The sequence below is a fragment of the Macadamia integrifolia genome, chromosome 5 (assembly GCF_013358625.1).
Source record: "Macadamia integrifolia cultivar HAES 741 chromosome 5, SCU_Mint_v3, whole genome shotgun sequence".
In the NCBI taxonomy this organism is placed as follows: Eukaryota; Viridiplantae; Streptophyta; class Magnoliopsida; order Proteales; family Proteaceae; genus Macadamia; species Macadamia integrifolia.
Window position 1 is genome coordinate 850,451 of NC_056561.1, and position 15,369 is coordinate 865,819.

General features: G+C 45.9%; 1 protein-coding gene and 1 long non-coding RNA gene across 2 annotated transcripts; one reads left to right on the top strand and one right to left on the bottom strand.

The window, feature by feature from the left end:
• Positions 1–361: 361 nt before the first annotated feature.
• LOC122078209 lies at positions 362–4,214 on the top strand. Its single transcript, XR_006139995.1, has 5 exons — positions 362–630; positions 820–883; positions 2,461–2,623; positions 3,254–3,436; positions 3,973–4,214. It is a non-coding gene; the product is annotated as an uncharacterized LOC122078209 (long non-coding RNA).
• Positions 4,215–5,400: 1,186 nt separating this feature from the next.
• LOC122079589 lies at positions 5,401–12,832 on the bottom strand. Its single transcript, XM_042646176.1, has 5 exons — positions 12,670–12,832; positions 10,015–11,345; positions 9,654–9,849; positions 9,193–9,536; positions 5,401–5,415 (listed from the first exon to the last, which is right to left on the bottom strand). Exons 1-5 carry the CDS (start codon positions 12,830–12,832, stop codon positions 5,401–5,403), a joined length of 2,049 nt encoding a protein of 682 aa, XP_042502110.1.
• Positions 12,833–15,369: the final 2,537 nt, after the last annotated feature.

Sequence of the window (15,369 nt, forward strand, 5' to 3'; positions counted from 1 at the left end):
TACGCTGGTAACCTTTAATTTTGCATCACACTTTGTTGGTATACGATGTCTTATATTCAGTTGCAGTTTAATCCAAGGAATACTGGTGTAGGACCTCCCGCTTGCCCATTGCGTTTCTACACACGTCTTTGTTTAGGATGAGGTTCTGCATTTTTTCCCCCCTACTCTTTTGAGGGCAAATTGAAATAATATGGGGGCTTTTTAAAATAGATGCCACAGTATGCAACACCATTTGGGGGCATATCACGCATAACGTCGTTGTAACCTCAATTTTTGGAGGCGTTTTACAATAAATGCCACTATATTTAAGCTAATAGAAACATTTTCCTAGCCAAAAACCACTCCTGCCTTACTTTTCACAGCTCCTCTTGATCGCCCAAATTTTTAGGATATGGCCTTCTCTCAAAGTCTCTCAAGATCATGGTTCATGGACACCTGAGAACGCAGTCTCCCGCTGCAATCTCTCTCACTTGCCTAGTTCTCTTCCTCTTCACTCTCCTGCTGCAATCTACTCCCTCATCGCTCTTTGCCTACTCTCCTGCTAAAATTTTTCTTAAAATCTCCAAGTGCTAGGTCTAAAGAAAATCGTTTGAAGGGGAAGGGGTTTCTAGGTTTTTGGATTTTGCACAGGTATTCCTCCTATCTTCTGTTTTTCTTCTTATTTACCACAGTAGGTTATCAGCATAGGGTCGATTTTGATACATTATGGATTCCTTTAATAGTTCTTTACTGGTTTATTATTGATCCAATTTGGGTTTTCCTAAAGCTTTTTTTCTAATTAGTTGGAATTTGTCTCTGTTCTCTCTCTCTCTCAGGCAGCGGATTAACCGGCAAGCCTTTGTAGATCCAAGAAAAAAGAGAGACTCTTATAGTCCTCGGTTATGTATAATACATCTTCTCTTTTTACTTATTTCTGCAGATTCTTCTCTCTTTCTATGATATCCATCACCTGACTTATGTCATTATCCTGTTGAAAATGTTATGTGTTTAATGCCTTCTTCTTTCCAATCTGGTAAGACAGTTGTTAACCCTAGAAGATATCTTCATTAAAACAAAATATGGGGAGAAATATGCTGCTCAAGGGAAAGGAGGACTACCATGCAGTGTGCTGGATTAATGGCCAAGAAAAAGAACCAGATATGACCCATTGATAATTTTTTATCTGCATTGTTTGTACTATTTCTATGAATATTGGAATGCTTTATATCAAAGAGTGAGGACTCGAGGTCCATGAATTCCGTCATAGATCGGCCAGATTGGATTAGTATCAGTCCAGGTTGATCCTACCCTAGTTGCTTCTAGGATCAATAGTCTTGCTTTCCTTAAAATTCTGTGAAATGGATTGGCCGATCAAGATTGAAATAAATCAGGGACTTGATATATGAAGCCTTGCTTTATATGATTTGTATCATGTGCCAGCGGATAGAACTATATGCCACATTCCATTCTATACTTGATGGTTACTTTGTCAGATTTTTGTGATCTCAGATATTGCTTATTATCTTGTACTTGAGAAATTGTTTTTTGTCTGAAGAAATTTGTGCCTATTGATGTTTCAGAATCAGTTCCAAATTAGTGGGGGAAATAAATTTACAGATTCTTGTCAAGGTCTCCATTTAGAGGACCAATGGATTGGCCCTTGATGTATTGCCCTTCTTATTGTATCTGTATTATAAGTGCTTGTATTTTTAATGTTAGACCATCTCTTCATTTGATTCTGTAGTTAATGGGTGTGGAGGTGTTTTTCATACAGCATCCCTCTTTTCTTATGCAACCAAGGATCCACAAGTTCATTCCTTTGATAGCCACTGAAATAGTTTTAACTGCTATTTGCATTTTATAACTTTACTTAGCTACGAATCTTCAGAGCTTTACTTGCTTTAATGCTATTTTCTATACTGCAACTAAATAAAGAACTTTTTCCTATGGTACTCCACTGGACTTCCTCCCCGCATCCCTTTTCCCTAGGCTTTGTTCTGCATGATTATATGCTTTTACTCACAGTTAATATTGTTTACTCTGTCTTCTGTATGCATAAAAGTGTGATGTTTATGAACTTTTTGTGTTTCTTTTTTCATTAAAGGGAACTCTTAATGTTCTTGGATCCTGTGCAAAAAATCCATTTGTTAAAAGAGTGGTTGTAAGATCCTCTTTAACTGCAGTTTTATTTAATAGAAATCCTCGGATGCCAAATGTGATTATTGATGAGACTTGGTTAATTTTCAGATCCAAAGCTTTGCAAGGAGTCTAAGGTGTGTATATTTGTGCAGTCTTGTATAGGCCCTTGAGGTCTTGGAGTTGGCTACACATAATGTCTTACCTTTACTTTTGATATTTTGTCACAAATTTATTTTGTTTTGCAATAAGTTCTTTATGTTTTTTAACTAAAAATAAAAATTTACCTTGCAGATTACTTATTTACTGGTCCAATATGTCTAATGAGATTTTTTCCTCTTATAGCTCTGGTATGAACTTTCAAAGACCTTGGCTGGGGAATCTGCCTAGAAATTTGCAAAAGAGAAAGGGATGGACATGGTTACAATAAATCCAACAATGGTGATAGGTCCTCTTTTACAACCTACCCTTAATACCAGTGCTGAAGCAATTTGGAACTTAATAAATGGTATGCTAACCTATCATTGAAGTTCTTTTTTCTCTTCCCCCACCCCCAAATCATAAGCCTTTTTTCTCTCTCCTATATCCCTCTCCTCCAATACATCCCAAATAATAGGTTATAGGCATGAATGAGAATGTATTATGCGGGTTATCCAAAGCCTCTTACAAAGTTTAACATAGATAATCCAAGAGTCTTCATTTTGGGGATTTTACAAAGACAGTTCCCTACTTGTTTGGGACCGAAACTTAACCAGTTAGATGGTTGTGGGGTCGTCTATCACATGGAGCCACTGATGTTTGCCACATGACAAGTTGTAATAGATAAATACATTGTGATAATCAGTAAAACCAGTATAATTAGTATCTTTGGTTTCTGTAGTATGTCTTTGCAACTATGTTTGCACTCGTAGTCTTAGGTGGGTAGCAGAAAGTCTATTATTTGACACTGGAAGTTTCAAACTAATTCCATAACATTTAGTAAAATGTTGCATAGAATCAGATTTGCAACTTTTTTAAGATAACATGTTTCCTAAAGTGTTTTTTTTTTTTCAAAAAAGAAAGTTCTCTAGCAACTATATATTTTATATTGAAAATTGTCATTCTTGTGACATTAGTGCCAATGTTTTATTTGCTGCAGGAGCACAAACATTTGCCAATGAAACATATGAATGGGTTAATGTCAAAGATGTTGTTGATGCTCATATTCTAGCATTTGAGACTCCTTCAGCCAATGGAAGATATATAATAGTCGAGAGATTGCTCATTATTCACAGATTGTAAAAGCTTCGCGTGAACATCCAACTTTGCCCCTTCCAGAAAAGTAAGTTTTGAAAACCCATATGTTTCCTTTCCATCCTCATTTTTTGGATTTCACAATGCACTTAAATATATGTAATGTTTACCTGCAAAAGTTTTTGCTGCCACCAACTTGCTTTTAAACCTATGTAATTTAATAGATTTAAGACTAACAAGGTAAAAACACCAAAAATTCTTTTAATAGATGTAAGCTCGAATAGTCCCAAACCTTGGGATTCTTCAACATTGATCATGAACTTGGAATTTTCAACAACATATGGAATTATTATTTTTTTTTTCTAGGATTGTGAATAGTACTTTGAACACTAAAATGAATAAAAAAGAAGAGAAAAATGAGGAGGGTATGGGAGATGAGCTCACAAGTCACACACTTTCACAAGATAAATTATATTAACTGTGTAATCTGATAAGGATGGTAACATCCTTATGTAACAAAACTAAAAAATAGAAACCTACTTGTGAACAATTGCTACTTGTGAAATGTATGGAACTTTTATATATCTTTAACAAGAACTTGACTGGTATTTTTTATTTTTCCAGGTACTTGCATGGATTTTGTCTTCTACTTATCGACTTGAGGATTGACCTAGCTACCATGACTTGTGAACTTTTATTTTGAAAAACTTATTATGTTACTATGTTACTGTGGATATGGGATTTTTTTGTCTCCATGATGACAATATGGTTTATTTTGTTCCAATTGAACTTTTGTATGGAATGGATAGCCATTTATCAGATTCTTGTGTATTGTCTTGTGAAAATCTATCAATTTTTTTATGATATCCAGGATGAGAACAAAGAATGTAAGCATTTGCTTCAACAGGTTACATAATGAGATAAATAAACAATAACATGTAATTAAAAGAAAAAAAGCATTTAGCAACGTTTACTAATAAATGCCACTATAGGTCTTTTGTTTTAAAATAAAAAAAAACACTTCTTATAGTGGCGTTTAAGCGTTTACTAACACATGCCACTATATGTTCATTTATTAAAAAAATATATATATATATTATATTTCGCGGCTTTTAGTAATAAACGCCACTATATGCACCCGCATTCATTAGCTAACAGCGCTGGAATGCCTTCTTACAAAGGCAGAAGTAATATGATAGTGGTGTTACAATAAACACCGTTGTACATAATATTTTAGTGGAATTTATAAATAAATTCCACCGAAGTATTTTAGTAGCGTTTATAAATAAATGCCGCGGAAGAGATTTTACGACGGCGTTTGCAAAATACGCCATAGTTCTTTTGCGGCGATGGATATAGTGGCGTTTGGCCGATGTTTTCTATAAACGCCGCCATAGACATATAACGGCATTTGCACACTCTACGGCGGCATTTAAAAACGCCACCGTAGACCACTTTTTTTGTAGTGTATTGCTAAACGACTTTGGAATAAGTTGAAGTAAACTCCTAGATGCAACCAAACTTCACCCATAGTCCCACCCTTAATAGCTGCCAGTCTTAGCCCTTGTAGAATTAATACCAAAGGCTTTAGTTTCCTCAAGTGATATAGTTGTTGTGGTCCCCATTTTGATAGCCTGGAACTTACCTTGAAATAGAGTACCAAACACACAACTTGATTATGTGTCCAAAAAGTTAGTAATACCAATACAAAATATGATGTGATATGTCAAAAAAGGAAGAGACAAATATCTTCTTAGGATGTCTTCTGGAGCATCTATAATTTAGTAGACAACATCATTTGAGTTAGTAAGTTGAAGCAGCTTTAAATCAGAAATCCAGTGGTTAAAATTATGCAGAATAGACAAAGGGTTGGGATCAATTTTTTTGGCTATGATGTTGTTCGGATACCACCATAGAAAGTAAATAGTTATTGCTAATATACTAAAGCACCAAACCCGATTAAAGGTAGATAAATTGGCATGGAGAAAGAAATGCTTGACCACATCATTAGAATAAGCGAAATGAAGGCATTTGGGTCTTAGACCAAGAGGATCAATAGTGCAAATTCTGTCAGCAAAATCACAAAAGAAGAAAATGTGAAAAATATATTCAGTTTTCTTGCCACAGAATATGCAAGTTTTATCAATGTTTAATCATTTACCTAATTGATGCGGAAAAATTTGATCGGACTATCTCTCCTGCAGTTCCTGGTGATTTGGCCGACCTGCACAGAAGAGATGACAAGGAGAGCCAGGCTGACCCGACGGGGGACTCTCCGATGCCTAAGTTAGACCTTTCCACAACAGATGCTCAAGAGAGCTTTATGGTATGAGAAGTGAGTAATCGATCCCTTGTGATGGAGGCTTACCTTGGTATTTATAGGCTGCTCATGGAGGGTAAGTGGGAGATGATTGTGAAGAGTCCTGCTTAGGCGTGGAGTCCTCAAGGAGAGTGGCTCTGTGATTCTGGGAATATTCCTGGAACATTCCCCTCTTAACTAGGAGAGATCAACCATGTGACGTCATGATGACGTGTAGTGGATAGACTCCTGACCTCCGGAATAGACTAAGTTCCTTGAATGTAAGGGTGGACGGAAACACATTTCTGGAATCCTTGTTGTTCACATCGGGCCGAGGTGGCGGCTCGGCCAGATAAGGCCAAGGTAACAGCACGGCCCGATGGATGCCGATGCAACAACACAGAATGTTGGAGGCTGAGGTGTAGCATGGCCTATTGGATGCCGAGGCAATAGCACGGCATGATTAAGGCCGAGGTGGAGAACGACCTGATGGAGGCCGACGTGGAGCACGGCCTGTTGGATGCCGAGGCAATAGCACGGCATGATTGAGGCCGAGGTGGAGCACGGCCTGATGGAGGCCGAGGTGGAGCACGTCCTGATGGAGACCGAGGTGGAGCACGGCATGTTAGATGCCGAGGCAATAGCACAGCATAATTGAGGCCGAGGTGGAGCACAGCCTGATTGGTGCCGAGGTGGAGCACGGCATGATTGAGGCCGAGGTGGCAGTACGTCCTGATGGAGGCCGAGGTGGAGCACGGCTTGTTGGATGCTGAGGCAATAGCACGGCATGATTGAGGTTGAGGTGGAGCACGGCCTGATTGGTGCCGAGGTAGAGCACGGCATGATTGAGGCTGAGGTGGCAGTATGACCTAATAGATTCTGAGGCACTAGCATGGTATGTTGGAGGCTGAGGCAGTAGCACGGTCTAATGGAGGCCGAGGTGGAGCACGTCCTGATGGAGGCCAAGGTGGGTATATGCTTTAGCCGTGCTGAGGAAAGTGACATATTTTACCTCATCACCAGCCCCCCGCTCTAGCAGTTCGAGTCGACCTGCTAGAGCATTTAATCTGATTCGAGATGCACTGCATCACTTTCTCATCCGAGGTTGTTCAACAGTTCGAGGACATGGCTATCGCTTGTTCGAGGGCAATGGAAGCAAAGCACTTTCACAGGGGTCGAGAAGAAATGGCCTTAGGTGGCTGATCCCTTAGCCCAACCAAGAGTTATTGGATGACGTTAGCATTTCTTCGTTCAAGGGCGGCTCAGACGATGTCATCTTGTTACTTCAGGATAAGATGCCCGGCTACGATCAGACAGACTATGAGCGGCGCGTTCCAGTCCATGCTACTCTGGTACAGCCCTACGACTCGATCGATGTTGGTGAAGAAGTGATCCGACCCGATGAATTTTCTTGTGCTGAGCTAGGCTCGTGGATCAGCCCCCCGAGATTAGCCTCCTATATATAGATCCATATTTATGTAGATGTCTCCCTCGGTAGTGATGTATTTTGAGCGCTCATGGATTAGCCCCCGAGCTCGGTCTAGTTGCTGCCAAGCTAGATCGCTGTCTTTGTGCCTCATTGGTTAAGGTCTTTGAGTCACCAGACTAAGGTCAGGTCCTGCGGTTCTGAGCTGGGGACCGGTCTTTGTGCCTCTTTGGTTAAGGTCTTTGAGTCACTAGACTAGGGTCTGGTCTTATGGTGCCGAGTTTGTGCTCGGTCTTAGTATTGCCGAGCTAGGGCCTGGTCTTTGTGCCTCATTGGTTAAGGTCTTGGAGTCGCCAGACTAGGTCTGGTTTTGTGGTGCCGAGCTAGAGCCCGGTCTTTGTGCCTCATTGGTTAAGGTCTTTGAGTCACCAGACTAAGTCTGGTCTTGAGGTGCCGAGATGGAGCTCGGTCTTATTTGCTGCTGAGCTGGGGCCCGGTCTTTGTGCCTCATTGGTTAAGGTCTTTGAGTCACCAGACTAGGGCCTGGTCTTGTGGTGCCGAGCTAGAGCCCGGTCTTTTTACCTCATTGGTTAAGGTCTTTGAGTCGCCAGACTAGGGTTTGGTCTTGTGGCACCGAGCTAGAGCTCGGTCTTAGTATTGCCGAGCTAGGGCCCCGTCTTTGTGCCTCATTGGTTAAGGTCTTTGAGTAGCTAGACTAGGTTTGGTCTTTAGGTGCCGAGATGGAGCTCGGTCTTATTTGCTGCCGAGCTAGGGCCCGGTCTTTGTGGCTTATTGGTTAAGGTCTTTGAGTCGCCAGACTAGGGTATGGTCTTATGGCGCCGAGCTAAAGCTCGGGTTTAGATGTGTCGAGCTAGAGCTCGGACTTCGAATTGCCGAGCTAAGGCCCATTCTTAGAAGAGTCAAATATTTGCGAGAAGCATCGTAGTATATTGATGTGTGGCATGCACTTGGGACAAACACATTGCTTCAAAATAGAAACTATTCTGCTAATCTATTCTGCTCCTTGATAAAAATTGAATAACTGCTAAGTAAAATCCCTGAATGTGATTTCAATGCAATCTACTGAAGAAATGCAATCTATTGTGATGCGGAAAAATTTTACCGGACTATCTCTCCTGCAGTTCCTGGTGATTTGGCCGACCTGCACAGAAGAGATGACAAGGAGAGCCGGGCTGACCCGATGGGGGACTCTCCGATGCCTAAGTTAGACCTTTCCACAACAGATGCTCAAGAGAGCTTTACGGTATGAGAAGTGAGTAATCGATCCTCTGTGATGGATGCTTACCTTGGTATTTATAGGCTACTCATGGAGGGCAAGTGGGAGACGATTGTGAAGAGTCCTACTTAGGCGTGGAGTCCTCAAGGAGAGTGGAGTCCTTAAGGAGAATGGCTCTGTGATTCCGAGAATATTCCTGGAACATTCCCCTCTTAACTAGGAGAGACCAACCGTGTGACGTCATGATGACATGTAGTGGATAGACTCCTGACTTCCAGAATAAACTAAGTTCCTTGAATGTAGGGGTGGACGGAAACACGTTTCTGGAATCCTTGTTGTTGACGTCGGGCCGAGGTGGCAGCTCGGCCAGATGAGGCCGAGGTGGCAGCTCGGCCAGATGAGGCCGAGGTAACAGCACGGCCCGATGGACGCCGATGCAACAGCACGGCCTGTTGGAGGCTGAGGTGGAGCACGGCTTGTTGGATGCCGAGGCAATAGCACGGTATGATTGAGGCCAAGGTGGAGCATGGCCTGGTTGGTGCCGAGGTGGAGCACGACATGATTGAGGCCGAGGTGGAGAACGGCCTGATGGAGGCCGACGTAGAGCACAGCCTGATGGAGACCGAGGTGACAATACGGCCTAATGGATGCCGAGGCAGTAGCACGGCATGTTGGAGGTCGAGGTAATAGCACGGCCTGATGGAGGCCGAGGTAGGTACATGCTTTAGCCGTGCTGAGGAAAGTGACATATTTTGCCTCATCATACTGAAAAAAAACTGTCGAAAACTGTCTACTGGAAATTTTTTTTGAGATTTTCAACGTTCTATGCCCTTGGTATAGCTGTGCCCCCTGAGTCTGCAAATGGTATGTGCCAGGGCGTACCACTTTGGAGACTATGTAAGGGCCTTCCCAGTTCGCGCTGAGCTTGCCTTCACTTCTTGGGTCCGTCGCTACTGCTTTTCTCAGCACCAAGTCCCCAACTACGAATCCCCGTGGCTTGACCCTCCTGTTGTGGTATTGTCGGACTTTCTGTTTGTAGGTTTCATTTCGAATAAGTGCTTCTTCCCGAACTCCATCTATGAAGTCGACGTTTGCTTGGAGCCCGACTTCATTCTGTGAGGCTTCAAACACTGCTGATCGGAACAAGGCTTGGGTTACCTCCACAGGGGTTAACGCTTCAGTTCCGTATGCAAGTCGAAACGGTGTCTCTCCTGTGGGTGTCCGAGCTGAAGTGCGATAAGCCCAGAGTACACTGAGTAGCTGATCTGCCCAGTTCTTCTTCTCCCAGTCCAGCCTCTTCTTTATTCCATCTAGAAGTATGTGGTTGGCCTTTTCTGCCTGACCATTCGATTGCGGGTGTGCTACAATGGTGTTTCGGAAATCAATATTGAAGTTGCTGCAGAAGTGCCTGAATTTTCGATTGTCGAATTGTCGACCATTATCCGTGACCAACACCTTTGGAACACCATAGCGAAATATGACGTCGTCCCTAACGAACTTCTCTACTGCCTGCTCTGTGATTCTGGCCAGGGGACGTGCCTCCACCCATTTAGTGAAGTAGTCAATAGCAACAATCAAGAATTGAACACCCCCTTTTCCCTTCTTGAACTGTCCTAGAATATCCACTCCCCACATTGCGAATGGGATCGGGCAGATCACTGAACTGAGTTCTGTGGCCGGGATGTGAGGTATTGGGGCGTGTACCTGACACTTGAAGCACCACTGCACGAACTTCATTGCATCTCTTTGCATGTTTGGCCAGTAGAATCCTTGGCATAGTACCTTGTAGGCCAGTGCTCTACCCCTGATGTGTCCCCTACAAATCCCCTCGTGGACTTCACGAAGTGTCTCCTCAGCTTGGCTCAACGGCAAGCACTTCAGCGGGGGCCAGGATATCACCGTTTTGTAAAGCACTCCACCCTGAAGGGTGTGTGTGGCTGCTCTCCTCTTGACTGCCCTTGCTTTCGCTTGATCTCCCGGGAGATGCCCATCACGTAAATAGACCACGATGGGATCCATCCTGCTCGGCTCGGCCCTTTGAGTAATGCTGCACAGCAATTCTTTTTCATAGCTTGGTTGGTTTAACACTTCAAAATATACAGAGCTTGTGCAGTCAGCGAAGTCTGCTGTAGCTAGTTTGGAGAGGGCATCTGCCAAAGCATTTTCTTGCCGCGGGATCTGTACCATCGCGAACGTGCCAAAGCTGGTCACCAGATGGCGTACTTCCTTCAAATACATGGCCATTCTTTCTTCTTTGGCCTCGTATTGGCCATTGACTTGGTTCACGATTAATTGGGAGTCACTATGAGCGACCAGGTCGTCTGTCATCACCGCCTTTTCCAGTTTGATTCCTGCAATCAGCGCTTCATACTCTGCTTCATTGTTCGTTATGGGAAATGCAAACCTAAGGGCATAATGTATCGTGAACTCTTCAGGGCTTTTCATCACAAGCCCAGCGCCGCTCCGTGCTGTTGTGTTAGATCCATCAACAAAGAGCACCCATTTTCTGTTCGGGTCGGGCTCAGGTTCTCCCGCTTCTTTGGCTTGGGTACATTCTACCAAAAAGTCAGCCAGCGCTTGGCCCTTGATCGCGCTTCTTGGTCGGAATTCAATATGGTGCTCACTCAACTCGACAGCCCAACTTACTATACGTCCCGCTACGCTGGGGCTATGAAGTGACTTTCTCAGTGGTTGATCAGTTAGTACAGCAATGGCATGTGCTTGGAAGTAGGGCCTCAGCTTTCTGGCTGTCATGACCAGTGCCAGTGCAAGCTTCTTAATCTTCCAGTACCTTGTCTCTGCTTCCAGGAGCACATGACTCACATAGTAGATGGGCCTCTGGGTCTTTGCCTCTTCTCTGACAAGGACTGCACTGACGGCCACGGCTGAGGTAGCGAGATAAAGATGTAGTTCTTCCCCAGGCTCAGGTTGGCTCAGCAGAGGGGGCCAGGCTAGGCAGGCCTTGATCTCCTCGAAAGCTGCTTCGCATTCTTCTGTCCAGCGAAATTGCTTTGGCCTTTTCCTCCTTTTAGCAGCTTAAAAAATGGAAGGCACCTATCGCCAGCTCGGGACAAGAACCTGTTAAGAGCATCTAGGCAGTCGGTCAGTTCCTGCGCTTTTTCTGGACAGGCCTGAAGCTCGGGTTGACGTCCAGACTATGCTCGGCTACGATCCTAGAGATTCCTGGCATATCAGAAGCTTTCCAAGCGAAAATATCAGAGTTCTCGCTGAGGAAGTTCAAGATTTCCTCGCGACGTTGGGAGCTCAGCAGTGCTCCGAGCTGAACTGTTCTGGTCGGCTCGGCCTCTGAGATAGGGATGATAAGTAGCTGCTCCACCGATTCAGCTCAGGCCAGGAGGCTCTCATCTCGGCAATCAACAACTTCTACCATACATGCTAGCCCCGAGCACGGTTTTTTGACATATTTTATGAAGTTGGCATAGCATTCCTGGGATTCCTTCTGGCTGGACTTGCATTCTCCGACTCCATTGCTGGTTGGGAATTTAACCTTCATGTGCCTAGTGGACACGATTGTGCCAAGGCCGTTGAGACCAGGTCAGCCAAGGATTGTATTGTAGGGTGAGGCGATCTTGGCGACCATGAAAGAGACCACGGTTGTGGCTGTCCGAGCTCCTTGTCCGATGGTTACAGGTAGGTCAACAACTCCCTCTAGCTCAGTTGGCATGCCTGAGAAACCATACAAGGGTCTGGGCACTGGTTTTAAGGCTCCGGTGCCAAGCCCCAGTTTTATGAAGGCTTTATATGACATGAGGTCCACAGAGGCTCCTGTGTCCACTAGGACCCTGTGGAAGGGGTGGTTGGCCACCACTAATTGAATTACGATCGCATCATTGTGAGGCCTGTTCAGCTCTTCCAAATCTCTGTCAGAGAAAGTGATGGGTGGATCCGTTTTGAGGGCTTTGACAGGTTGTTCTGAGACACACACAAACCGCGCATGTGCTTTGGCTTTTCTGACTGATTCTGCAGTAGGTCCCCCCATGATTGTTAGGATGGCCGACCCACGGGCTGGTTGTCGTAAGTGACAGCTCGGTTCGTGGCTGGATCTACATTCGGCTCGACCTTACCTCGGCTCGACCTTACCTCGGCTCGACATCGTCTCTCCTCAGCTTGGGCCAGTTCCCACCATATTTCTGCTTCAGATACTGGTGGAGGTATCCGGCCTTGATGAGCTCATCAATTTCCCTTTTCAGAGACTTACAGTCTTCAGTGTCATGTCCATGGTCTCGGTGGTATCGGTAATACCTGTTGAGGTTCCTCTCTTCTGGCTTACCTGCCATTGGCCTGGACCAGCGAAAGCACTTCTGATTTTGGATCTCCAAGAGCAGGTTTGTCGAGAACGATCAAGTTCATATCGCTCAAGTTCAGCTGTGTCCAGAGGCCGACCTGTTATGTTTTTCTTCGGCTCACGAGAGTCATCTCTATGTCTCAGAGCACTTTTCTTCTCCTTCTCTGCCTGATCACCCCTGTTAGCTATTCCTCGGGCTGCCAGGACTTCCTCCATGTTGGCGTATTGATTGCACCGTCTCAGCAGTGTGGGCATCGTCTCCGGTAAGTCGAGGGCTAGGGACTGAACCAGATCGGGGTGTATTACCCCATTGCACAATGTGCTATACGCCACTCCTTTTGGAAAGTTTTTTACCTCCAATGTCACCTTCGTGAATCGGGCAAGGAATTCTCTTATTGTCTCCCTCGCCCCTTGCCTCATGTTCATCACGTTTTGCGTAGTTTGCTTCTGCTTCATACTTGCTTGGAAACGTGTGAGGAACGCTCTTGTCAGTTCTTCATAGCTGCGGATGGACCGTGGGCGTAAGTGTGACATCCAGACCACACGGCTCCTTTTAATGAGGCTACGAAAGCACGGCAGAGAACGACGTCTGACCTACCATGCACTGCCATGGCCGAGCTGTAGTACAGTAGATGATCGTAGGGATCTGTGGCGCCGTCATATCCGTTGAAAACAGGTATCACAAAATTTGAGGGCAGCTCGGCATCAATCAATTCGTCCGAAAGTGCATTATGGGCTGGGGTTACTGTCATGTCGCCCGGGTGCTCCTGCCTCTTCATTCCCTCAATTCGCTCAGTGAGTCACTGGATTCGGCTCTCAAGGTCAGCTCTTCTCTCCTCGGCTCGACCATCTGTTGATCGGCGTGACCCTTCTCTCCTGGGGCTTCTTCCTCGGCCTGGGTGACCCTGCCTTGGTGCACCTCTTGTAGGCCCGATGGGCGAGCTTTGACCAGGATGGGGTCGATCTCGCCTAGCTTGCCTCTGGTAGATCTCACGTTCTTCTCCATGCGGACGAGTACCTCTAGTGTGTCTTTGAGGCAAAGGTTGGCGTCCTCCTGCACAGTGTGGGGATCTATGAGTATCATGTGTCTCAGGGCTCCGATGATGTTCAGAACGATCTGCTCTCCCGATCCGAGCAAGGATGGGACCTCACCTGCGCCCCTCAATAAGAGATCGCGGTGGTACAGAATGGACGGTGCGCGAAATCCAGCCTGACCCCCTTCTTGTTGTTGATTGGGGGGTGACGCTGTTGTCAGGAGATTCGTCAATGGGATTTCTGGTTGAAGCAGGCCTTTGCGGCTGAGCTGAACTAGTGCGTGGTACTGGAAGTGTGGAGCCAAACTGTCTTATGAAATCCCTCACCAGTGCGTTCGTGGCTAATACCTGCAGCTGCAAACTCTGCATCTGTTCTTCCATGTTCGGATGAGTTACCCGAGACGATGGGACATGGCTGGATAGCTGAGGGTTCTGCTTGCACTGATCCCCCTCTCCCTGGGCAACCTGTGGATCGGGCCTGGTTTGCCGGGGTCCTTCTAGAGGGGTCTCTGCTGGGACGTTTTCCTGCCCTGCCACTGGTGGTGAATGTGAACGTCTAAGTGGTACTTCCCGAGTGGATCTTGCATGCGTTGGCATTGAAGAAACGACCTTCTCACTCCTTAATTGCATTGTTCCAAGGTGACTTTTTGTAACAAATTCCCACAGACGGCGCCAATCTGATGCGAAAAAATTTGACCGAACTATCTCTCCTGCAGTTCCTGGTGATTTGGCCGACCTGCACAGAAGAGATGACAAGGAGAGCCGGACTGACCCGACCGGGGACTCTCCGATGCCTAAGTTAGACCTTTCCACAACAGATGCTCAAGAGAGCTTTACGGTATGAGAAGTGAGTAATCGATCCCTTGTGATGGAGGCTTACCTTGGTATTTATAGGCTGCTCATGGAGGGCAAGTGGGAGACGATTGTGAAGAGTCCTGCTTAGGCATGGAGTCCTCAAGGAGAGTGGAGCCCTCAAGGAGGGTGGCTCTATGATTCCAGGAATATTCCTGGAACATTCCCCTCTTAACTAGGAGAGATCAACTGTGTGACGTCATGATGACGTGTAGTGGATAGACTCCTGACCTCCGGAATAGACTACGTTCCTTGAATGTAGGGGTGGACGGAAACACATTTCTGAAATCCTTGTTGTTGACGTCGGGTCGAGGTGGCGGCTCGGCCAGATGAGGCCGAGGTAACAGCACGGCCCGATGGATGCCGATGCAACAACACGGAATGTTGGAGGCCGAGGTGTAGCACGGCCTGTTGGATGCCGAGGCAATAGCACGGCATGATTGAGACCGAGGTGGAGAACGGCCTGATGGAGGCCGACGTGGAGCACGGCCTGATGGAGACCGAGGTGGAGCACGGCCTGTTGGATGCCGAGGCAATAGCACGCCATGATTGAGGCCGAGGTGGAGCACGTCCTGATGGAGGCCGAGGTGGAGCACGGCCGGTTGGATGCCGAGGCAATAGCACGACATGTTTGAGGCCGAGGTGGAGCACGGCCTGATTGGTGCCGAGGTGGAGCATGGCATGATTGAGGCCGAGGTGGCAGTACGTCCTGATGGAGGCCGAGGTTGAGCACGACCTGTTGGATACCGAGGCAATAGCACGGCATGATTAAGGCCGAGGTGGAGCACGGCCTGATTGGTGCCGAGGTGGAGCACGGCATGATTGAGGCCGAGGTGGCAGTACGGCCTAATGGATGCCGAGGCAGTA

Coding starts and splice junctions, on each gene's coding strand:
- LOC122079589 (XM_042646176.1), bottom strand. CDS start 12,832: ATGGAGGAAGTCCTGGCAGCCCGAGGAATAGCTAACAGGGGTGATCAG. Junction 11,346..12,669: donor TGAGCGATATGAACTTGATC/GTTCTCGACAAA, acceptor CCATTTTTTAAG/CTGCTAAAAGGAGGAAAAGG. Junction 9,850..10,014: donor AGTGGTGCTTCAAGTGTCAG/GTACACGCCCCA, acceptor AAATGGGTGGAG/GCACGTCCCCTGGCCAGAAT.